We start from the raw sequence: 25,499 nt of genomic DNA, 5'->3' as shown, positions 1-25,499 counted from the left end.
AGCATTTGGGATTCACAGCTACAAGTCCCCCCCCCCACTGTCTACATACAATAAACTTCACATAACTGCTTAACCACAACACTAAGTATGCATGATTTCAAGTGTCTTCTTTTTATTATGCCATTTACAGTTTATTTATTGTGTCACTGTTGACCTTTGTTTGGCAAGTCCAACACAGATGAAGGGAATAACCCGTCACAGACATGATTATATAAGTAAACCACACAGCCACCTCAGAATGCAAAGCACTTAAACCTGAATGACAGCAAAACCAGAGAGTTTACTCTCTCCTTTTTGACAGGACTTACTTTTGTTTAACGTGCTTTTTTTCTCTGTAGACTAAAACTCAGTATTTGGAAAGTAGGGCACTGTGTAAGAACTTAATTTGGCACAACTGCAATAACAAGAAGGAGCACGGAACGCTTGTGGAAGAAATTCAGTTACACATACATACAAGCCACCTTCTGCATGAAGAAAGGCCTAAATTAAAGGCACATATGTCTCTTATTTTAAAGAAGTCTAGACCCTCCTAAAAGCACGGGCCATCAAAAGTACCAGATTATATATAAATCAAGAAAGGGGTGTGTGAAAACAAAGACCATTTCTAGGAAAAGGTATTGAGTTATGAGCATTAGGAAAAGAAATAACATTCTGCTTTAATGCACTGATTCATACACATATACGTGACAGGCATCATTCTCAGCTCATGCAAAAGATATCGAACACAACCAAGAAAGATAAACGGGTCATAAAACATTTTGAGCGAAAACTTACCACGCAAAACTGCCCCCGCTCAGAATGTTTAGCTAATTGTCTACAGACGTCTTTAAAATTAACTCCTATGATTTAAAACAGTTTGGCCAAATCAGCTCCAAAAGCGGTAGGTATCATTCAAGTGAATATACCACTAACATGCAACAGCCAACTCTGTGGATACAACAATGGCCACACAGCAGCTATTTCATCACAACTCAAACCATTATCACAGCAACTTGCCTATGGCTGCCTGACTGCCAATGTGTTAGCAAATTCAAGTTGCTTGGACAATCTCAATTGACTTAACGCCTTACAGGTTTCATCACACCAGAGCTGATTTAGAACTGCACCTAACAGACTACAGTAATATTTTACACTCCCACACCAAGCAATTAACTGCTCATCAAAATGCAGCCTCTTATGCAAACTTATTTTGTTGAAGGCCTGTTTGATGAAATAAAATTACAATACAGGAAATTAGGGTCCTCAGGATTGCTGTCTAACTGCCCTTCTGTTCTCGCCAATGTGTATCCTATATTGCAAAGTGTTCCTATGGAAAAAGACTGGATAATTAACTCTGTATTTTTAGGCAGGGCAGCAACAATAGGATTTCTATAAGCTGAGATATGACTTCTGTTAAACCAAAAAATCAAATTCAGACCACCCTTTTTCACCTGCCGCCATCACAGGAACCACAACTCCAAATGACTTCTGGGGACTGTGCCACTTACTAGACCATCAACATCACTCACAAATGCAACCTGGGTTTCAATGGAGGTCCAGAAACAATCAGGACCAACCTTTCTAAGCTTCTAAGAGCTGAAATAACATTCTGCTTCATTGAATGCCACCTTCTTGTAGTAGCATCTTTTAGACCAGGATGCAGCTGTCAAACTAGAGATCCTCAGTGTCAATCATTTATAAAAAAAAATTCCACAATACATTGTGTTAACATAATATAGTGTATAGTATACATTTAGTTACATGGTAGTAATTATTTCAATTCATTATTGTAGTACTTCAAAAAATAAATTAGGAGGCCTATTTCAAAAACATTTAAAAATATATATTTTTGTTTAGTTACAACCAACCCAGTAATCAGCATTTAATCCCTTTGGTAGTCTTGCTGCTATAGTATCGGTATCATTACCCATGTAGCATCGATATTCTCCAAACACTGCTCCTATAACATTTTTTTTGTTAAGCCTAAACACGAAAACAGTTTTTGTTCTTGCATGTCATGTCAACTGGGACAAATTTTGTTCTTCAAATATTAATCTGTTAAACATTATGCTTCATTTTTGGGGGGCTGGTTTGATTTCATTAAAACTTAATTTCTCTTTGCAGGAAAAACATAAAGGGACAAACCTTTGATGTTAAAAAAAAATAGGTCCAACAGACTTGGGACTTGTTTGTTCATCCAAAAGAATACCCAGTTTAGCATACCATCATCAGTCCTTGAATAATTACAACACTTTTCTCTAACAAAAGCCTTTTCTGCATTTAATTTCCAAAGCAAGTATCCACTCCATAGGGAAAACGATAAATGCTACAATATGATTAACAGGCACCAAGATAATAAAGTAGTCCTGGGTCTAGCTGTGAAAGTATTTAGCATAGAAACACTAAATCAATTAACAGAAAAAACGTAACGAGGGGGGGAACAGTGAAATATCAAGGCATTGTATGCTGATCTACCCTTTTCCCTTTTCTGGGCCACTCAGTGAGCATGTTGATCTAATCTGATCAGCAGCCTTTGTTTCCATGATCATCAGCCCCAGGGAAGAGGATCTAGGTGTGATTAAATCAATGGGGTACCTCACAATTGACAAGGAAGCCCCCTTTGCTGTGGTCAGGAGAGACAAGAGAGGACAAACCTAAACTAAATAAACAGACTAAAAAACAAGAAGGAAAAACAGCTGACATAGCTATTTGTGTGGCTTCTCTTATATAAACACACAAGCAGACAACAAAAATAACTTCGACCAGAGTTCCCAGGCTACCCCAATGTTTTTTTTATTGTGCAAATCCCTTGAGAAGACCCACTAATTCTCCAACTGCACAGTCCCAAAGGAACTCCTAAATCCTGAAAAGGGTTAACAGGCAACAGATGGAATTTGTATTAAGAGGAGCATCAGGTGATGGACTAAATATGTTAAGATTCACAAATGATTGCCCATCACCATATTGTGTCCGTCACAGAACTCTCTGTTGACCTGCACAAGACATGAAATAGCTGCTTTAAAGTACACATCACTTTATGTTACTTTATGTTTACTTTATGCTCTCTGACTAACAGAGTACATACAACGTTGGCTTCTATCCAGTTGCGCTACACTCACAAGGTCTGTGTGAAATTCAACACATGAGCCCGAGTAGCCAGCAGCATAAAATTTACTGGATTCGGTGATACCATGAGGAATTTTGCAACATGGGTTTAAAAAGACACATTGCTGCTCTATATTCAGTCCAGTAAAAGCCAACCAGATACATTACCATACATTCTAAAATTCACTCAAAATCAATGGCAAAGTTAACCAAATGTATTTCTTCAGAATCAAACGTTAAACACAAACCAGATTCAAACTGCAGGGAAGTGCCTCTAAAACTGACAACAGGAGGCATTTTATTATGCAAGGGGCTGTGGGAGTCAGAAACAAACTACCCAGCCATGTTGCAAAACCTGATACCTTGGCTTCTTCCAAGAAATACATGAGATTTTCAGATTTTTCCTACTAGCTAGAGGTTGAGCCAGATGAGCCAAATTGCTGCCTCTTTTTTGTAACCTCTCCCAAGGTCTTGTGTTCTTAAAGAATCTACTGTACTTTGAAATCGAGCAATATTTAAAAAAAACCACAGAATTAAGTCTTACATTTCTGGCTATAAACAAGACCAAGTTATGCATAAAATGTATAACAAGTTAAAGAAATATAATAATGGAAACACTATTAACTTATTAGAGCTAATGAATCAGTTAAAAAACAAATGAAGAAGGAGCAAATATACTCCTGGTAAAAAGAAAAATGTATTTCTAAGTCAACTGGCACCACCGTCTCTCCAGAGGCCCTGGACAGGAAGCATTCTCTCAGCATGAAACATCTGTAATATTCCCGTGTTGCATTATTCGCACTGCCTCTTTCAGACTATTTTCTATGCGTCTTCCTCTCCTTTGAGTACCTCAGAGCTGATAGCACAGTATCTAGACATGCCTGTCCTGCTCCTCGTTCACCTGTATTGTCACTTCTTTCCACACACAATTCTAACCTGCAAGAAATAAAGAAATGAGGGAGATGTCTCTGGTCAATTAAATGTTTTTGTGTTATAAGCCCAGTGGGCAGATGTCTCAGAATACCAACTACAAACATGTTTCCTTGTTACCAACACAGGGTAAAGGTTTATAACATGATGGGAAGGATCTTGCCATCAAGCTTATGTAAGGCTAACAACGCAAGTGTACATTTCCTTCAAATTTGACCTTATTTAGAAACAGAAAGATAAAGGGATAAAAAGAGGTTAACCTAACATTTAGTTTTTCCCTTTTGGCAGGCATTCAAAGGTTAAATTGTTCCCAGAATATTGCTTTAAGTGTCTAAGATTCTGAGGCATAGATGCAGTTTTCCACATGATCTTCGCTGTGACAGGCTTGTGGGGGAGTAGGAAGGGGGGGGGGTTCATGTTCACACTTAACAAAATCAAGTGTTTTAATAAACTAAAGCTATGCTCTCCTTCCCCTGGTACAACCACAAAAGAAAAAAAAAACTCATTTAAAGTCTTCAAAGACATCTCTGTTGTCAAAACACTTTTGAGATAGGTCAGATAATATAAATTGCATCTTTGGGAAAGACAAGAACCAGCCACAAACAACAGATGATCCCCGCAGCAGACCTCCACAATCTTAAGATAACAGAAACCGGACACTGCAGTCTTTTTCAATGGCCACTGAGCCTCTTTGTAAGAGGGGACAGGTCAATCATGACACGCTGACAGACAAACTACTGTTAAATTTGAAGACGGAAGCTGGGAGGGTCAGAAATGGGGCTGTGCCCTGAAGGAAATGTGTTCAAATTCCGTCGAACTGCATTAATTTCACACCTTTTCTCACCAGAAATCTCATGCTTAAGCACATTTTCGTAAACTTGTTTTGTATTGTGCTCCCACAAATTGTTCTCCTATTTTTACAATTTAATAAAAAATAATCTAGGAATTCTGGTTGATAAATGGAATTTCACAGCATGTGAATTATGAAGACTTTCTCCATAAAACCGAAAAAATGCAACCCAATATTGTATGTAATTTTAAAACATTGTAGATACAAGTCCCAAATTAGAAAAGTAACTGTGCCTACTGATGAAGCCGAAGAAATTGAAGTGAAAGATCTTATATTTTATTTAAAAAAAAAACAAGCATACATCTATAGTACAAGTTGTTTTGTTTCCAGCTTGATTTGTGCTTTTTTCCCCCATTGTAAACAGCAAGTACAGTTTTCACACTGGGGGGCTATGAGAAACTCACAAGCAAAGCACTACAACCCGAAAAAAGGAAACGACCTCGTTCTCTACTAATGCGTATTCAATGAACAACTGAGAACACAACTGCTCTTATCTAGTGGTTCAAGGCTTTTGCTTTATGGGGGTAAATCCTATGAGGTCCCCATTCCTTATAGATGGAGGGCACTGGATGGGAGATTAAAAGAATGAGGCTAATAAGGAACCAATTACCAAAATACATCAGGGAGACAGAACTGGCGAAGGGTGACTAGTTTTAAAAGAAACAGTTTGCAAAATAAAGAGTTGAATGGAAGATCATAGCACATGTAATATAGAGGGTCATGTTTTTCTGCTGCTGTTACTTTTTGCCCTCTGCGGAAATACGGTTATGAGCCCCTTCAATGTGCTGAACATGAACAAGACAAAGGTAAAGTGAAGGATGTTTTCTGTAATACAGTGGAAATCAAAACTGCCTGCAGAACAAGACTATGAGACTGCTAGCTGTACATCACTAGCTTTAATTTCCATTTCCATTTTTAAGACAGGCACCAGGGACATAGTACAATTAAATCACTGGAGCTGTGCTTTGGCAAATTCAAATGACTCCTAATGAAGCTAAATACTCAAATAGTTTCTCTAAAAACAGTTTTAAAGATTTTGTTTGTCCATTTACGTTAAAGGAAACAACTACAGTATGTGGAGTAAAACCATGCGCAGCAAAGAGCGCAGGCCTCAGGTGTGCAAGACTGAAGCACAATCACACACTTCTCTGCCTTCATTATGGATCCAAACAGCACCTTTTTAACCAGTGAGATGATGATAAATCCTGTTGTGGAAGCAGTCAACTCGCTTTCTTGTGCTCCCTCTGGTGTTGACAGTGAGTACTGCTCCTTCTCCTCCAGAGCCAGAATCTAGCTCTTTGATGGAGAGAGGGGGAGTGTTGTGTGAAGGAGAGAGGGAGAAAAGAAAGCCCTTCCCACTAATGACATCACCATTCTATTGAAGCACAGCTAGAGGCAGCTTTAACTCCAGACTTGTGGTGGGCTCTGTGCAAGTGATTTGCTCCTCTCTCCCAGTCTTTCTGAGTGCTAGCGGAGTGTGCGGACCCACATACTATTACTACTTTTACAGAAAAAAAACATTACTATCATCTACTAGCTGGTGCTTTCTGTTTTGTGCTTTTGGAGTTGAAGACTTGAGGGCTATTTATTACAGCTGATACCCATTTATTGGAATTATTCATGTGGCTGTCATAAACAGGATTTTAATTTATTTGTCTTGATTCATCAGGTAAGTGTTTTTTTTTGTTTTCTCTTTTTAAAGCAGTATTTTTTTCTCTTTTTAAGGGATGCAGTTTCCTTTTTTACTACTTCATCTTTAAGGCATCCTTAAGAAAATTGCTGCTGATGGGTATGACCACTATTGAATCGGCTATTGATTCATCTAGGAACAGTAACACGCAACTCTTTATTTCAAGTTACCTATACAGTACAGGAATCTTGCTTTAATATCTGTAACCAATGTATTCAATGAAATTATGTGACCTAATCTAGTAAGATTCAAACATATCTGAAGCAGTGGCTATGGAGCTTGAGATCCAGCAATATACTCATTCCACTTAAATGAAGTAAATGTTGCATATTGCCCTAGCTGTAAGTACTAACTGCAATTAGCAGTAGGGAAGGAAGTCAGTCATTTTTATCTTAAAAGGAGTATTTTTCTCATGGTCAGTTTCTTCAGGATTTGTGAAATTTCACAGATAGGTGGTGGCAGTATAATCTTTCTTCTACGTAGTACCATCCTTTTACTAGTTAATTTCTCCTCCCTGAGAGGAGATCAATGAGTCTACATCATATGTACACTCATTACATGGAGCATATACAGGAGGCTCAAAGCTGCATGATGCATTTCTCACACAAACTGCCATTCTTTCACTACAAGCAAAGCCTACTCTCACATCCACAGCAGCAGTAACTGCTGTTCATAGTGACTTATTCAAAAACAACTTTCAATTCTACAATCAAATTTTACATACCTCACTAGCTGTGAATATCAATTATTTTTTATTTTAAAATCAAAATATATAAGCCTTAAAGCTTTTTGAGAAAACTCAAAATTCATAGCTCTGGTACACAGACTATGTGACTGGCATGATAATTACCATACAGAGCAACACCACCAGACTAACATCTCATATTCTGAGTTCTCTTTTCAATGAGACAAGAAAAGAGATCTTACACTCTACACCTTGTGCCTTCAATCTTCCTAATAAAAGTGTTTCATAACATTACTGATTTTAACTGATTGCACATAACAGTAAATACCTGATTCAGCTTTGTTTTAATCTGAACTTGTCAGTTACTTGTAGCTACAGAGAGCTCACAGCAGGGTTTCATTGTCTACCTACAGACATAAACTATGCAAGCAGAAAGTACTTCTGAGCCAAAATAAACAGTATCTTGTATATGAGAAATAATAACCTCAAATTGCAGTCATAAACACTAGCTCATGCTACATGAATTGGATAAAGGACCTAAAAAGATTCTCAAAGCATATAATTTAGAGTCCCTCTCCAAGTCTCTGTTACAGATTTGAATAATATGTAAGCTTTCATTAGTGCAGTGCTAGTGTGGGTGCTACAAGTATTGCTCCTTAAAGATACAGATCTGTTTATTTCTACAGGATTCCATCAGCAAAGCCAAAGCTTCTATCCAATCTGGTAGAGAAGATTATATCAGTTTATACTTCTATATTAAAACAGATTCAGTTGGCGTAATTCTAAACCTGTTATGTCCATACTGTATCAGTCAGAAGGATGTGTACTGGCATAGAACTCCAGGACTAATTGGATTTCAAGCTTTCTGTTAATAAAGCTGATCAGATGCTTTATTCTCCAATTGCATGAGTGAGAACCATGCATTTTCTTGATAATCACAGTTTACACGACTCTGTGTATTGCATAGTCTCTTTTTTTGCATTACAGTAGGGCCAAAAACTCGTTTAAAACATTTGTGTATTCCAGAAAATGATTAGAGGAAGACACCCACTGTTTTCCGAAAAGGTGTTAATCGTGTTCTAGCCAAGTCTTTTCAAATTGAATCCACAGCCCTAAAAAACACAGCTATTAAAAACAAACTATCTTGAGTTCCGTTTTTCCTCAAGGAACTAGTTATTTTATCACAATTAACATCACATTTTATTACATATAAATTGTCCCCTTTTCACAAAAAAACACAAAGAGCAAAGGACATTTCCATAAGATGTGTTTAGGCAAACGGTAATAGGTAATTATATTTTCTGATTTTCCCTCTGCAAATTTGAGGAACTCCCATTGTGCACAGTGTCAAATGCCTAAGGCATACAACCTCAAATGGTCAATTTTTCTGCAATGGAGATAAAAAGAAAACTGATTGTGTATGCTTTCCAAGAAATATCCTTTCAGTCTCCATATTGATGTCAACAATATTCAGGTTCCAAGTTTCATTTCTATTTAAAACCCTTTGATCCAAGCCATGAAAGCCGATTTTAGAAAGTGCAAATAGATCGCTTTAGTTATTAATCAGAGGGCTCTGTGTAGAACAAATAAAAAAATCTTCCAAAATATTGACAGGAAGGAAAAAAAAGATACACATCTAGACACAAATTAATTCTGTTGACATGCAAAAAGACAAAACATCACTAATTCCTGAAGTCAACACATGCATGTTAGCATGGGAAAGTAAATCAATTTTCTTACAATCCACTCTTTTCTTGTCCTGAGGCCTGTGCTGTTCTGCTCAGCAGGAGGTTTTGTCGTAATTAAAGGCGAGAAAAGTGGACACCAGCAGTAAACGTGTGACCTGTAATACTGAAATCTGGCTTCTTGCAGTGCTTAACACCCCCAAGTGGGGAAAAACTACACAGCTACAGACTAGCTCCTTTTAGCCCTTCTAAAGAGAATGCCACTTTACCAGAAAGACTAAACAAAAAACAAGATTAATCTATTTAACACACTGCAGCAATTTTGAATGTAGATTAGGCCAAACTTCTAAATCTAAAAGTTAAGAGTCCTTAGATATTTATATAATATATTCCACAATTCTATATCAGAACTCTGAAATGCAAAAAATGCATATCCAGAGGAGGAAAAAAAAAACAGGCCTAAACTAAACTTCTCCCGACTAAAGACTAGAACACAAAGCTTTGCCTTTGATACTCAAATGTAACCTCCCCACTCGTTGATACATACCAAAACTAAAGGCTTTGAAAAGGATTAGCTGTAGATACCAGTAATGAAAACAGAAAAGTATGTCACCATTGTTTGAAATCCATGCCTCAGCTGACTTTAATGTAAGCAAAGTCTCTTGCTATAGCTTTTGGTTGAAGTGTCCAGAATTTGTCAAGGAATTTCCCAAGTAAAATTGTATATAAGCTCAACAAGGTATAAAAATGACTTGCTTTTGCAAGCTTGACAAAGCTTGTCTTTGTTTTAGCGTATTTGATCGAGACAAGTTATCTCCAGGAAAAAGCAGTTTTTTTTCACGACACATCCATCAGTTCTTTTAAAATAAGTCTACTGACTTTTAAGGACGGGAAAAGTCACACCATACATTTTTTTTTTTAAGAATACTCAATTTAACTTTCCACGGAGAATTAAATGAAGCACAAACATGTACTCCCATTAGAAACCTCTGAGCTTGACCAGCAGCGCTTTTGAATTGTAGTTCTAGCGTGCATTTCCTACCAAAGCCATGAAGAAACAAAAAGGCTTTCCAAATAGAAAACTACTGATACGGGGTATAAAAGCATACTTAAAATTTTGAAAAACCTTCCCAAACCCCCAGTAGGCAGATTCAGAGGTCCTTCTGCGTGCTTGGTATTATACAATGGACGAGGGTCGCTTTTGTGAAATCCGATGATCGTACAAAAAAAAGCAGCCATCCAGCCAGGCCTGATCTCAACATGAAGCCACCGGGTCTCGACTAGTTAAGAAAACTGTTTAACACTCAAGACAACCACGCACAAATACAGACACATCCCTCACAAGTTCATTAACCTATCCACGCAATGCTACAGCCACAATCTGTTTTTGCAAATCGAAGCAAAAGCAAAATCTGTCACTAGCTGATCCTGTAAAATTTCTAAGGAAAGTCCATCCTGGGGGAAAAAAAGAAGGTTTTTTACATAAACATCATCTGTTTTTAGGGAAATCATTTAGGTGCATTCTCAAAAGAAGAGGGTGTAATGCATAGTAATTGAAATATGCTCGGAATCAAGTACAATATTTTTCACAACTAATCGCAATAATTAACAAAGCAAAATGGCTAACACAGCTTTCTGATGTTAATTGTTTGCAACAGCTGTATTTTCTCCAACCAGTATTTAACTAGTATTCGCTTCCTTTAAATTAACTATATATTATATTATATTAACTATTTTGCAGCAGAAATGAACAGTTTTAATCATCCGATTTCTCATATATTCTCACTGTCTTACACATTTTTATGTACAACTGTCGTGTAGATAAACCTTTTCAACATATAGTTTTCTTAACTAAGATGGCCTGTACTTTAACTTACATTTTGGTCTTTGAGTGTTACATATTCATTCTTTATGAGAGTCTGAAAAAAAAGCTCTTCTAAAGTGAACTCTTGGATCAGTTTATAATGTCATTTAAGTAGTCTGTCAGTGAATTTCTGTACATGTAGTTTATCATTTCTCACAAAGGCAGTAGAGTGACAGCAGAATACAAATCCTCCACCATTCTACCCTGGCCTCAGAAAGGCAAGTAATCATATTTTAATAAACACGAAGCAATTAATTGCATTTTGAAAAATGAAAAGCATTTTAGCACCTTGCTGTTTCTCTGTTACTATGGAAAAGTGAAGTCAAGCATCATGACAGACTAATTAGCCAAGTCTTGCTACTTGGCTGTTCTCTGTATTAACAGCACTGCTAGTTAGCAGCTTTTAATTTAAAAAAATACATAGTTTTACTTAGCTCTTATCCCCAAAACAGATTCCCTACATTCAAGCCAATCAAAATAAATACAATCTACCACTACATAATCTGGACCTTAAATCCTATTTAACAAACTTCAGTTTGTCTTTCAAAAAGTAAGTTTAAAATCAGTCATCCCAGCAGTTTTTATTTTACAAACCCATTTTTTTAATATTGACTACAAAGTAGTGACACCTAATTTAAAAAAAAAATGTTTTACTGACGTATAGTTTTTTTAGTGAGTGGGATCTTAAAATACCCTGTAATATGTAAAGTATATTATAGAGTGATGTGCAGCTGAAAAGAAGCAAAGATAAAAACATAGACAATAGTCTATAAAAAGTAGGGAGTAGGGTCGGGAGCTTTCTAAAACAGCCAGAGGCACAACAGCATCCTCAGAGGTGTGATATAAAATTTTATTTTTTATTATTTTTTATGGTAGATCGGCAAAAATGACACTACCGGAAAAGTTAAAATTCAGTCAAATAAAACAATATGGGAGCCCTGCCATTATGATGTCTATAAGAGTCAGGTCATGTATATTCTCTTTACTATATTTTTCTGTTAAATCAGATATGCTACAAATAAAATTTTCTGATCAGGATGCCCTATTTGTAAGTATAGCAAATGTCTTTCTTACATTAGACTATTTAAATGAAAAGTAATTATTCCTTTACTAAAACAGCTTTTCTGTTTTTAATATCATATAAAGTGTCAGCTTATGAAAGGTCTCCTTCATACACGCTAACAGATATAAAATAACAGACGACATCTGCATCTGTTGTTCTTGTTCAGACTCTACAAATATAATAATCACATGGCTGTATTTGTGCGCCAAGGTAGCCAACGGTAGCATTATTCCGCACAATAAAGAAATTGCAAGTCTCTCAATCCGTTGTCACACTACTAAATCTTAACATTTAACAGACATTGTTTTAACCGACAACTATAATAGTAAAAAACAGAAAAGCTATGTGCCGTTTAAATTCAAGGTTATTTGTACATTATCTGTACATCATCCCTTGGCATTATTTTACTAAGAGGGAGAACTGCAAACAAAATGTGTACACAAGAGTAAGAATACTAAATATTGAAAGGAAAGGTGACATGAGGTGAGATGGATGTCTTTCCATATTAATAAACATCCAAATATGCAATTTTATCTTCACTTTAAATTTTCAGCAGTATTTAGTTTATAATTAATAAGCTCATCGTGAGCCCCAGGCCCGACCAGCCTGCTCAACATGATATAGCCGAGAGGCCTGGTTAAGGAGACTATGTCAGTGGGGATGTGGGAGTGAAGGATGGAGAATTTTTTCCCCCCGTTATTTTTTTTTTATCATCTCTGCCTCAGAATCAAGGCAGCCTTGCAAAACGTTGCCCAGTGAATGAAGCGCAACAGAGACTGAGCAAGGCACCAGGACTCCCTCCCCAGCCTCTGATGTATTGGACTGGATCACTGTAGCTTTTGAAATGCAAAGACATTCTTCTCTGCCATCACCATAGAAAATAAGAAGGAGGGCAGGGCAATGCACACACAATTACAGACCTGGGCCTGAGGGAAAAGGTTTTATAAAAATCCACAACTGTCTTGCTAATCCAGGTCCCAGAAATGGTGTCCACTATCAAAGAGACCCTGTCAGTCTTTTTATCTGGGTGCAATTCAGAAAAAGGGAAAAAAATCTTTCGTACACAAAGATGTAATAAGCTTTGGGGGATTTTGCTTAAAAGGGGATTTTTTATGAAGCTACTGTTGCAATACTAGAGAAAAAGGGTTTGCATAACAAAAAACTAAAAACTAGCCGATATCAAATCTAAATGGAATTAATCAAATACAATTAGCTCCAACTGTGTTTTGAAAATGCATCATGTGCAGTAGCTCCTCTCTTTGAAATGAAGGATTTTGTAATGCATAACTTGGCGATCTTTGAGATGTTAAATCCATAGAATCACTAAAAATATAGGAAGGGGAAAACATGTAGAGGATCAATGCTAATTCAGATTTGCAAATTTCTTAAAGTAAAAAATAACTCAAATTTGTGATGCAAAATATATTTTGCATGTAAAAATCTTATCCATTGCACTGTGTTTAACATAAGTCTTAATTCTGGAATGTTGATTCCCTTGTAAGGACGCGTTAGCAGTTCTCAATGTATTCGTATAATCCAACCCTAATTTCAAAGAAACATTACATTCCTCGTATCAGTTCTATTATGCTACCTTTGAAGCTACCATATTTTTTTCATCTCTTCCTAATTTTCATATAAAATGTTTCTGAACAGAGAACCTGGAGCAATACTACCTCATTTTAAAAAGCAAATCCTTCAAGGGGGCAAGCAATGATTTGAACATTTAGAACACAGAAAACATTCACTACAATTTCTTGTGGATCAGGTCCCTTTGTTTTGCAGTGTTAATCGGGATGAATACTCACTAGCGGTAGTTTAAATCTCTTTAAGTCTGGATTGGTTTGATTTTGAGGATGGATGGCCCTCCTTGCAGGCTGCAGTGTAATTACTATGGTGAGGCAAAAGTGAGTTTGCAGCACTCCCAATTCCAGGGTCAAGCATTTCCATTTTAGATCATCGCTAACGGTGTGTACTGTGGGATCCTGATGGTCTAGGCAAGCGTCTCTCCAACAGCTCCTAAGTGAAAACCAGACGAGATGTGCTCTTTTTGAATTCGTTTTTTAAGTCTGTTGTTTTCTCATTTGATTTGCCCCCTGTCTTTCGAGTGATGAATATGCACATATACACAGTAAACTGACTATAAAATAGATATGAATGCATAAAACATTAGTTTTATGGTAGAATAAAAAGCACATTTTGACTTTTTAAGAACTCCAAAAGTTATTTTTAGAAAAGAAAGGGTACATCTCAAAATCACTTGTAAATAAATACAGCAAGGATGATGAAGTAACAGTGGGGGAAAACCATACACTGGAGCACTGATTTCCTGTTTGGTCCACAGTCCTGCAAAAATCAACCCTACTTGGTTATTTAAAGATGAACATTTAAGATATTTACATAGAAATGATGTTAGAGCTCAAATGTTTATTAACCTTCAGCTGTACTTGTCAACAGAAATTGTTGCAAAGAATTATATATTCACTTCTAATTATATCAAAGTAAATTCAGTCAGGACTGTCTAACTTTGTGAATCTTACAAATTCGTTCTTTCAGAGATCAGCGAAGGCTGAAACGCGAGAGAAGTTGATTTTCTTCACTATGACAAGGAGGATCACAACGCGGTCAGAGACTTCAGGATTTTTCGTTTGAGGAGACAAAAGCAGTTGCAGAACCAAAATCTGCCTCATGACCAAGGAGTTTGAGCAAGTGGAGATGTGCAGTATAAATGTTTGCCACAAAACACACCCTGGAAATTGCGACTTGGAGTGAAGAAAGAGACGGGGACATTTGGCAATCACCAACAGAGGGGATTCAGTAATTGAGGGCTAGATTCATCTGCCCACCCTGCTAGGTTTACAGTTGGATAAAACCAAACCAAAAACTGGCTGCTCCTCTGGAGAAGACACCAGCGGTCAGGCCTCAGCAACATGAATGGCTTCCCTGAGGTGAAGAAGGAGTTGCTATTCTCTCGCACATTGCAGAAAGGAGCTTTTAAAAGATACAAAGGGTCTAATTTGGGTTACGGCTGTTAGCTGCAACAAAAAAGGAGCCTACATGCACAGGGTTTTTAATATTAACTGAATCGCATTTTTGCACAAGAGCAGGAAGCTTAAGGTTTGTCTTCAAGCAGTGGTGCTCTTTATATGCTTATCTGCCATGGCAAAACCTTTGTAGGAATGATCACTGAAAACTGTGCCACAAGCCAGGAGGTCGGCAATATAAACAAGGATCAGTTGAGCAAACACAGCGAGGACAGGAAATAACCAAAGACACCAGACCATATTGACAAAGTCTCTTCCCAGAACCTCCACCTACCCACCCATCTTAAAAGCTTAAATTTATCTTCATTGGATTTCAGCAAGTACAGGATTTACCGGTTCTCTTAAATCAGGTATGACAAATATTGATGCCTTTGCCTTTTTATGCTTCAGTGGCTTAAATACAATTTATAATGAGATCTGCCAGAAAAGAGGTCATGACAGGAATGCATAATTGTAGTAATAAATCTGTATTAGTCTAATTAAAAGGAAAAACAAATCAGCCTGTCACTTTGCAAATCCTCAGTAGGTTCTCAAACTTAAAACTTAAAAAATATTCACAACAATCAACAGTACATATACCCAAGAAAAAAAATCAATAATTTAGTAGCTCTGATGGAAAACAAAATTAACACACCCACTGTACTAATTTAATTTTCAAAGAATTCTGTGTTAATGATTGCTAAACAATCTATTATCTTGTCCCCTGTACTATAATATGGGTTAATAATACTAGGAAAAAATGGTTCGATGTTTGATCATGGTAGTTGAGAGTTTTGCTTTATTACTCTTAACTGGATTTCATAAAGTCTTCTCTCATATTTAATGAACCTATGCATTTCAGGGCAATGTTCATCACCATGACTCAATTAGCTCAATTTAAATGAATAGGCTATGTTGCTTATCTAGTTTACTATAGAGCTTTACATACAATGGACAAATTAAGTAACTGTCTGTTTTGTTAAATACACAAAGAATGACTTTAAAAGCATTCTTCCCAGTTTTGTTTAGAAACCAATGTCAAAGAAAATTTTAAAAACAATGTGAATATTGGAATTAATTCAAAACATTAAAAGTTTCTAAATTAATTCCAGTCCAAGAGACAGGGTTCATTTTACCTTACCTCTTAGCCTGCTGTTAAAAGCTATAGTGAAATAAATCCGTGACACAAGCTGCCTTGCTTGAACAATCCTTTAAACATTCAGAGCTAAATATTACATTACAAGCAGAAAACTAAATAAAGGACTTTGATTCAACATAATGATTCCAGCATAAAGAATTTCTTATCTATATTCAAGGCTGAAAGGAACTCTGGAACTACTTACTCTGCAGTTTAAACTTCTAATTTTAAAGGATTCATTGTTGGAAAGAAATGTTTTATGTAAAGGTTTTGTTTTATAGCTGTTGTCAATCAAAACAGGCTGTCACAAATTAATTGAATGTCTGTTTTCAGTTGTAGTGTACTCCGTTACTATTACAAAGGATCCAACAGCGCAGATTTAAACAAAGTTTTGCATGAAAAGAATACTTTACGCAAATAAGCCTCCCAAAATAATTTTGGTTGTAGTCAATGGTGTTCTGCATCTAAGTTGTAGTCAATAGTGTTCTGCATATTTTATCCAAATACTTTGAATTAACCTCTTCTGTTTTTCTCTACCCAAGGTATTCAGAAAGAAACTGCTGCCCCACATTTAAAATGTCACCATTAAGAATGATCTGCAAGTACAAGAGCTTCCTTCTCTTCCTAACAAGAATAGGGCTATTTCTCGGCTTGACAAGTCCATCTGTCAGCTCTGCTTCCTGCCCCAAATTGTGCCGCTGTGATGGAACTTTCATTTACTGCAATGACCGAGGACTGACATCCATTCCCGCTGGGATTCCAGAGGACGCCACAGTCCTCTACCTGCAGAATAACCGAATAAACAATGCAGGCATACCAAAAGAACTGCGCAAATTGAACAAAGTGGAAAAGATCTATCTGTATTGCAACAACTTGGATGAGTTTCCTATCAACTTGCCAAAATACGTGAAAGAGCTCCATTTGCAGGAGAACAACATCAGGACTATCGCACACGATACACTGGCTCTGATTCCTTACATAGAGGAGCTTCATTTGGATGATAACTCCGTTTCTGCTGTCAGTATAGAGGAAGGAGCATTTCGAGACAGCAACCACCTACGACTACTATTCCTGTCACGGAATCACCTTAGCACTATTCCTACAGGCCTGCCAATGACTATTGAAGAGCTCAGATTTGATGATAACCGCATTTCCACTATATCCGAGCTGTCCTTGCGGGATCTTACAAATTTGAAACGCCTGGTTTTAGATGGCAACCTTTTAAACAACTATGGAATAGGAGACATGGCATTTGTGAACCTTGTTAATCTCACAGAGCTTTCCCTGGTTCGCAACTCTCTCACCGCTCCGCCCACCAACCTTCCGGGCACGAATCTAGAAAAGCTGCAGCTCCAGGAAAACCACATCAATCGGGTGCCAGCTGGTGCGTTTTCTTACCTTCGACAGCTTTATCGTCTTGATTTATCCAGCAACAACTTGAGTAGCTTACCAATGGGAGTCTTTGATGATCTGGACAACCTAACGCACCTGTTACTTCGTAACAACCCTTGGTACTGTGGTTGCAGGATGAAATGGGTGCGGGACTGGCTTCGGAGCTTGCCAGCTCGAGTCAACGTGCGAGGACTGATGTGCCAAGGGCCAGACAAGGTCAAAGGGATGGCTATAAAGGACATGGCCCCAGATCTGTTTGACTGTACAGAGGCCGACATCTCATCTACCCTTGAGACCACCACTTCTGTTTCAAACACCTTACCCCCTTCCAGAGGCCAGTGGCCTTCTTCTGTTACCAAAAGGCCAGCAGTGAAAGGACCAGACCTGAGCAAAAACTACAGGAGTACGACCCCTTCTACACGGAAAATCATCACTATAAGTGTGAAATCCATCAGCGCAGAGACCATACACATCTCTTGGAAAGTTGCACAGCCAATGACTGCCTTACGACTAAGTTGGCTGAAAATGGGACACAGCCCTGCATTTGGGTCAATAACCGAGACAATCGTTCAAGGCGAGAAGACTGAATATTTGGTCACCTCGCTTGACCCAGAGTCTTCTTACCGGATATGCTTGGTTCCCATGGAAACCAGTAACATTTATTTGTCAGATGAAACTCCTGTCTGCATAGAAACTGAAACAGGATCTCTTAAAACCTACAACCCTACAACAACCCTGAACAGGGAGCAAGAGAAGGAACCTTACAAAAATTCAAGTTTGCCACTGGCAGCCATTATTGGGGGAGCTGTGGCGCTTTTGGCAATCATAATGCTAGCTCTCGTTTGCTGGTATGTCCACAGGAATGGGTCTCTCTTTTCAAGGAACTGTGCCTATAATAAGGGTCGCAGAAGAAAGGATGATTATGCAGAGGCAGGAACCAAGAAGGATAACTCTATCTTGGAGATTAGAGAGACCTCTTTTCAAATGATACCTATAAACCATGGCCCTGTGTCCAAGGAGGAGTTTGTAATACACACCATATTCCCACCTAATGGTTTAAGCCTATATAAGAACAATCACAGTGAAAACAGCAGCAGCAACAGAAGCTACAGAGACAGTGGGATACCAGATTCAGACCATTCTCACTCATGATAATGAATATATATTTAAGACTATTACAGACATGTGACTTGAAAACTGGTTGGTCTTCATTTGCAAAACACTGGATTTAAAAGACTGATGAAGCAATGTTCTGTACATTTGCCATATAATTTATATTTAAGAACTTTTTATTAAAAGTTTTAAATTGCAGGTCATCACTGAACAGTCAGTGTATGTCTTATCACTAATTGGAATTCTATATTTTAGAAATTTGTAGTAATTTGTACTGTATTTTCTTTGCTTAAGGTTTCAGACCAATTAAACTTTTGTGTTCTACTGAAATATGATGACTTGTCAACTGTGAAAGTGGGTTTTTATTACTGTGTTGAACAATCAAGACTTTTTAAAGAGATATTCAAAAACCTTGTAGTAGTATAAGCACAGGTCATTTTTCACTTTGTTGGTATTGAAGTTATTAAAAAAAAGATTCAATGACAAGCTGTAGGTTAAAAGGTTTCTAATGGCCACAGAAAAAAATTGTGTTGTGAGCCAATGTCATGGTAATTTCTTCTTAATATGAGCAGACAACAGACCCAGTCTTCTCTGAAGAAAAACTTTTTTATAGGAATTTGAATTACGTTTAAGGAAATGTCAGGCATTTCTGCTTAATTTCATGAGAGAGAAGAGGAATTGTGAATTTAAATGACTATTGCTTTTGAAAAGCAAAAGTGTCACACCACTATAGAATCTGAAGACAGACCATGTTCTCGTACTGTCATACCACCAGAAGGTTTCGGTACAGAGCAAATTAAGCACAGACGATCATGAGGAAAATATACTGCAATTGTAGAAACAACAGTCTGACACCCTCGTGTAAGAAAGAAACATCAACAAGGTGAAACTTCAAAGCAACGTTCTTCAGTGCATTGTAAAATATGTCATTGTTAAACGTTGCCCTTACTTTTTACAGTACTATATCTGGGCAAAAAAGGTAAAAGTAAAAAAAATGCATTCTGGCTTTTTTGAATAAAAAGTGTCAGCTGTTACATTATTTTATTTTTATTATTTTATTTTTTAAATCAAGCCACTTTTTTGTTGCCACAATTTAAAGGTAATTGTTCTTTACAACTGAAAACCAAAGTGCATTGTACGCCCTTTGGCCAGTCTTGTATGTGCCTTGATCCAATGCTTATTGTATTTAGCTTTTTAAAAATCAGTGACTTAACTTCTTTTCATACACACTTGAATATGAGAAAAAAATATTGGTCATATTGCAGAATAAAAGTGGACAAAAAAACGGTGTGGTTATTTTTTCTCCAGCACTAATATTGCCTGGTGGTATAACTTACAAGTGCAGGTTTTAAACATTCAGATAACTCCCCTCATGTTACAAGCAATCTTTAGAATGCAATTACTGCTCAGGCTGGAGACCTCAATTCGTCTTTTGTGTGGAAAATCCCTGTAATGCATCCCCGATCTGCCTGATTAGACAAAGTACAAGATATTATTCAATATCGCACAGAAAGTAGATTAGCAGCCGAGAACATCACGATGCTCAGTTTGATGTAACTTACCTCCCAAGCACAAGGAAAAGTTTTGTGGCCAACATTCGTGGCCCAGTCTTTATTGTGGTTCTGCCACAATTACACCGAGCTACAAGAGGAATACAATTTTATTGTGAAAACTAGCCAAGGAAGGAGAAAAGCTCCCATTTGTTTGAACCCTTAGTTAACTAAAATGGAATGTATCTTATGTTTCAATGAATCTTTAACTCTTAATAATTCTAAACACAGCAATGCAACAGATTCAGTAGATTTCTAATAATAGTAGAAATGTGACTTTTATCGGTAGTAATAACCTTGAGAGAAATTTAAGCTAAAATGAGACTTAATTGTACCATGAAAACTGTCATCATAAAGGCTCTGTTGTTGATATAACTCCAGCAAATGTTTCTTTTCTTCTCCATCTTAGCATTTTAATTCTGAATGCGTTTATATAAACCCCGATGCATTAAGTGCTAGAGAGGAACATAAATGTGCATCTTGTTAAAATGCCCATATTTTTCTGCTGTCTTACTGTCCACAGATTAATGAACAACCAATTTAAGAGTTGGATGAGCTTTAAATCAATCAATCGGGGTTTCTGGTCTTGTGAAATGAGGTTCTATTCACATTATCAAGCCATGTAAACAGATGAGATCATTGCAATTTCATTAACAGAAAAAAATGTACCTTCTACAATTAAGTCTATCACTCTGATATAAATGGGTGTATTTAGTTTAAAAGTACATTACTCTGCAACTCTCTTAACAGCAGCAGCATTTTGCCAGCTGAAAATACAGATTTGTAATAATAGGAAAACAATTTCCCTTTGCATTTTCTGAACTGCTCTGTTAAACTACTACAATAGTGAGCTGTTGCTAGACTTTATAACATTATGTTGACAGTACAGGTAATAAAAACTGCTATACTTTCAGAAGGTACCTGTAATCAACACCTACTTATACCATGGATATTTAAAACCCAGCACTGTATGTAATGTATAAAAAATAAAACAACCACAATGCTTTGCAGCATGAAAGCAAAACCCACAGTGGACCACAAACACATTTCCTGACAGTGATAAGTGTAACAGGATATGCCAAAGCTCAATAATCGGCACATTTTACTGTCAATCTTGACAATTATGTAATTGATCTTCTAAAGCTTTTCAAGTTGTATGATGGGAAAGACTTACATTATTAATCATCTATTTTATTGTTAATTGCTCCTTTTTTTTCCAGAAGCAAAACATAGGCCATTTAGGGACTCTTGTTCTTATTCTACACCAGGCACAGAACCCAGTAGTTCTTCAGTAGAAAAGTATGGTCATTCACAAAATACAAGGGATCGTTTTCACAAACTGAAAAGTGGTGTTGATGGATTATTAACAAAGTCAATTGGAGATATGGAAACCCTAGGAATCAGCTCTATTAAACTGATCAAGGAACACAGCTGTTTCTGACACTTTGACATATCGGAGTCTACAGAGAACAGGTGAACCAAAGGTCAAAAGAACAAAAACCATTCCATCACAACAGCAATCCATTATATTCCTACAATTCTTGTTATTAGTAGAAAAACAATTACTTCTTTATGAGTTTAAAAATAAATGTCTACTTCAAATGTCAAGATAGAAAATCTTCTTGGATCAATCTTATATTTAAACACAAACCCAAAACCAATGGTACCTAAACTTTTAAACAACCAAAATACGGCCATGTTGATTATTAGAAAATGAAACATCTGTTAACGAGGCCACTGAATTCAGTGAAATCAAATTAATTAATGCAAGCCAGTGATGATTAGAGGACAATACGTACACCTGAGACTGTTATGCTGTGGGAGCAGACAAGATCCAAAATATTTGATGTTAAAATATATTTTAGTTGTTCTCTTTGAACTTTAAAAAACATTCTTCTTAGCAGTTAAAATAAGAGCAGCAAGTCACTGCTCCCCTTTCTATAAACAATCATACAGTTTTTTTGAAAGATACGAAACAAGTGAGATATGAAAACAGTGAAATCATAAATTGCTTACACAAAAAACACTAGATAAAAGCATTTTAGTTACCGAAAAATGCTACATTTATTCATGCACTTAATATTTTCTTTACAAAAAAATTCAGCTTCCATGCAAGCCTTGTTATCCTTCAAGTACACACAGTGAAATACAAAAACACTTTATACTATGTCTGAAGATGATTTTGTTTAATAGAAAAACTAAACAGCACACACATTTTACATTTCACCATTACAGTCAGTACTTCAGAAACTCAAAACACAATTATTCAGTTTATTTGTGCCTCTCATTCAGTGTAAAAATCCTGGCTTTCAAATTCTACTAATGACGGACCTGCCCTTTTCTGCTGTACCCTGTCCAAGGCATCTTGCACATCAAAGTGAACCACACATCTAATTTTATTTCTTAAAAATGTGCAGTGGGATTGAGGTCAGAAGCCAGGCAATTCGTTTCAGCTCCCTTCCAAACACATTCTTTAAGGATAAGGAGACGTGATGTGGTACAACACAGGGTATGATAACACTTTCACATCTCACCTGATCAACAACTTACTGCAGAGAGGGAAACAAACCAACAGATGACTTAGCTCAGAATGCTAAACATAATGCTTACACGCAACTAGTGCAACTCCAAATTCACACAAACCACTGCTTCCCTGGAGTAATTTACAAAGAAACCAAGTCATCTGTGAAATCGGTACTGATATAACACCTTTAAACATGTTTAACTGGACCAAAGCAGCAATTACATTTATGTGTTTTGAGTTCATTGGCTATAGAGAATTACACTCGCAGAACACTGAGATCCCTCCTGCTCCACATTACACTGTTAAAGTAAGACAGCACTCTGCAGCTATGTCCCATATTTTGGAAGCCTTAACTGACAACTTCCTGCACCTTTCTTTCTAATTTACTTTTTACTCTCATGAAGATATCTCACCTCTTGGCAGTGGCTACCTGGAGATTTCTTTTTTTTCCTCCTCGCTGTCTGACACAAAACCCCTCTACTTGAACCATCTGCCTGTATTAAAAAAAAACTCTAGGCTGCAGCTGAATCTATGAGGCATCCATCAAAAAGGAAAAATACCTCAACATGTGGGATCACAGCTTTCCTCTCAAAAGGCCTGGGAACTCTGCTGGCCTGCTTCATTTCACCGTGAAAAGTAATAGCATGATTAGTAGCTGGCCACAGAAACCGATGACCTGAAACTATAAAGACCAGGCTGGTTCCTTTCCTATCTTCTTAATGGATTCAAATGTTTGCCTGAAAGCACAAAGCATGCACATGCATGCATCCAACAATAAATCACTGCCGCCATTATAAATCTAAACCACATTTTATTTATGTTTTCTATTACAATATGTCACAAGCTACAAGGTCATGTATTTAAAAATGGTGTTGGATTAAGGGGGGGGGTGACGAGATTTGGGAATAGAAGCATACTGATGATTGGGGGCAGCATTTGATTTTGCATTCTTTAAATTGGGGAAAAAAGTCCACTTCTGCAATAAATTGGATGTTTGAAGAGTTTTCTGCAATTTTTCAGCTGAATATGTAATGCTCTACGCAAATGTCGGTATAATTGACTCCCTCCAATGGGAGATTTTAATGCATGTCAGCCATTAACTCATTTTAATGATTTTTTTAAAAGGTGATACATCTCACAATGCCCTTTTCAGAGTCAACATATTGTGCTCATGAGAATTGAATTTGCCCCGCTTGACCATTTTTCTAGGAAGTAGGATCCTGAAATAATTATTAAAATAATTACAAAGCCCTTTACATTATAGCATATCGATTCACTTAAAAGGCCTCTGCTTCTCTCATGAGTAGAAAGAAATGAAACGTTCTCCTCCTTCGACTTTCACTCCTATTAATTGGCACTTTTGAGAGCTCTCCTCAAAAGTTATGGTAGAGCAAGTAGCAAATTGCATGCGATTTAAACAGATGAGGTCGATTTATAGAATTTTACCTACTGTATATTGCATACAAAATGTCGATTTCTGAAAAAAAAATGAAATGTCATTTTCATGTTAGGAATCCCAATCAACCTATCCTTTGCGTAATATTTTACAGACGGAACTTGCGTTCAGCCTAGAATTTAGAAGGCCTTTGCAAACTTTGCAGATTGCATGTTTTATTCTGCTGAACTCTGTTAACATGCCCATTTAAAAAAAAAGACTTGCTTCATCTGCTTTTGATTCTGCTTTTCAAGAATTTCTCTTTCATTTAGGTTTCCCTGTGAGATCACTTATCTTTTATTTGATTGCAACATTCCGAGATTCTTACATTCTACATTTACAAGGTTCCAAAACAAGGAATTGTCTTGGTTTAGCTGGAGAATTCAATACAACATTCACTGGTAAGGTTTAACTCACTATTCCAGAAAACAAAATTCCTGTGACTGTTTCACAAATTGGTCTTTTGCCAGTTTTCAGCACAAATGTTTGATGCTTCGATGTATTTTCCTACGCTTCTTCAGATACATTATGCAACAGTTTTCTGTGAAACATGGGTTCCATTTGCTTTTATTACCAGAAGCAGGCAAAACCCCAAGGGCAGCTGATGTGTCTGTTATTTAGCTTACAGATGACACGTTTTTTTTAGCATCAGCCGCTTTTATTACTGTAAATACACATTGTCACAATTCATCAGGATGCTGCTTGAGAATTCCAGACCTGCAAGGCTTTTTTTTCTTGCCTGCACGACTGGGAATGCTTGCCTCTAAAAGTTACAGTATTAGTGCAGATCCGTTCTGGGTAAGAGCGGGGGTGGGATTAATGTAAAGTAACAAAAACCTATTGCCGTTTCACAAAATAGATCTCTAAGATAAACAGGTGGACATCTTGTGTAGCAGTTAGTCCAGGAGTTGCCCTTGATAACCCTTTACAATTTGCCTTGCAAAAAAGTTCTGAAACAAAGAGCAAGACATATAATTTATAATTTCATGGAACTATAGAAAAAAAAATCCCTGGAAAAAAAAATCCATCAAAGCAATTTCAATCCAATGATCCGCTACAGAGTGAAAAGATATAAGCCACTCTAATCCGGTGCTTTCAGCTGCTTAAGACCAGCCTCTAGCTGCTAGGACCCAGATGACAAGCTCTTCAAAGACAGAAAGAGGACTCAGCAATGTCTGGCGACAAGGCTCTTCAAAGAGGTTTTAAACTGACAGCTGCTTGTTTATGGCTTGATTCCCCCCCCATTCACAGTAAAAAAAATCTGAGGACATGGTGACAGATATAATACTCCTTTCCAAAAAAGCAGTTCTCTTGTAGTGATTTCTTTCATTGGTTAACTATAATAATTAACAGCCAGCCATATTCCAGTCATACATCATCATGATAAAACAGATGGATAATATGTTGCTAATTAAAGAGAAAAATAAGCATAAACTAATGACACTCATTTTGGATCAACAGAGGTGAAACCTCTTT

The 25,499-nt window shown here is 36.9% G+C and overlaps 2 protein-coding genes across 3 annotated transcripts in view; one reads left to right on the top strand and one right to left on the bottom strand.

The window, feature by feature from the left end:
• Positions 1-25,499, bottom strand: part of macrod2 (mono-ADP ribosylhydrolase 2) — a 601,357-nt gene that overhangs the window by 503,579 nt on the left and 72,279 nt on the right. The gene's annotated exons all lie outside the window — the stretch shown is intronic.
• On the top strand, positions 6,261-20,439 carry flrt3 (fibronectin leucine rich transmembrane 3). Its single transcript, XM_006638581.3, has 3 exons — positions 6,261-6,533; positions 14,405-15,242; positions 16,552-20,439. Exon 3 carries the CDS (start codon positions 16,586-16,588, stop codon positions 18,551-18,553), a length of 1,968 nt encoding a protein of 655 aa, XP_006638644.2. The 5' UTR covers positions 6,261-6,533; positions 14,405-15,242; positions 16,552-16,585; the 3' UTR covers positions 18,554-20,439.

Source organism: Lepisosteus oculatus, chromosome 17 (genome assembly GCF_040954835.1).
Source record: "Lepisosteus oculatus isolate fLepOcu1 chromosome 17, fLepOcu1.hap2, whole genome shotgun sequence".
Taxonomy (NCBI): domain Eukaryota; kingdom Metazoa; phylum Chordata; class Actinopteri; order Semionotiformes; family Lepisosteidae; genus Lepisosteus; species Lepisosteus oculatus.
The sequence above is the reverse complement of the archived record's forward strand: the minus strand, read 5'-3'. Positions and strand labels throughout refer to the sequence as shown.

What these genes read in the sequence shown, in the direction of transcription:
- flrt3 (XM_006638581.3), top strand. Translation starts at nt 16,586, where the DNA reads ATGTCACCATTAAGAATGATCTGCAAGTACAAGAGCTTCCTTCTCTTC.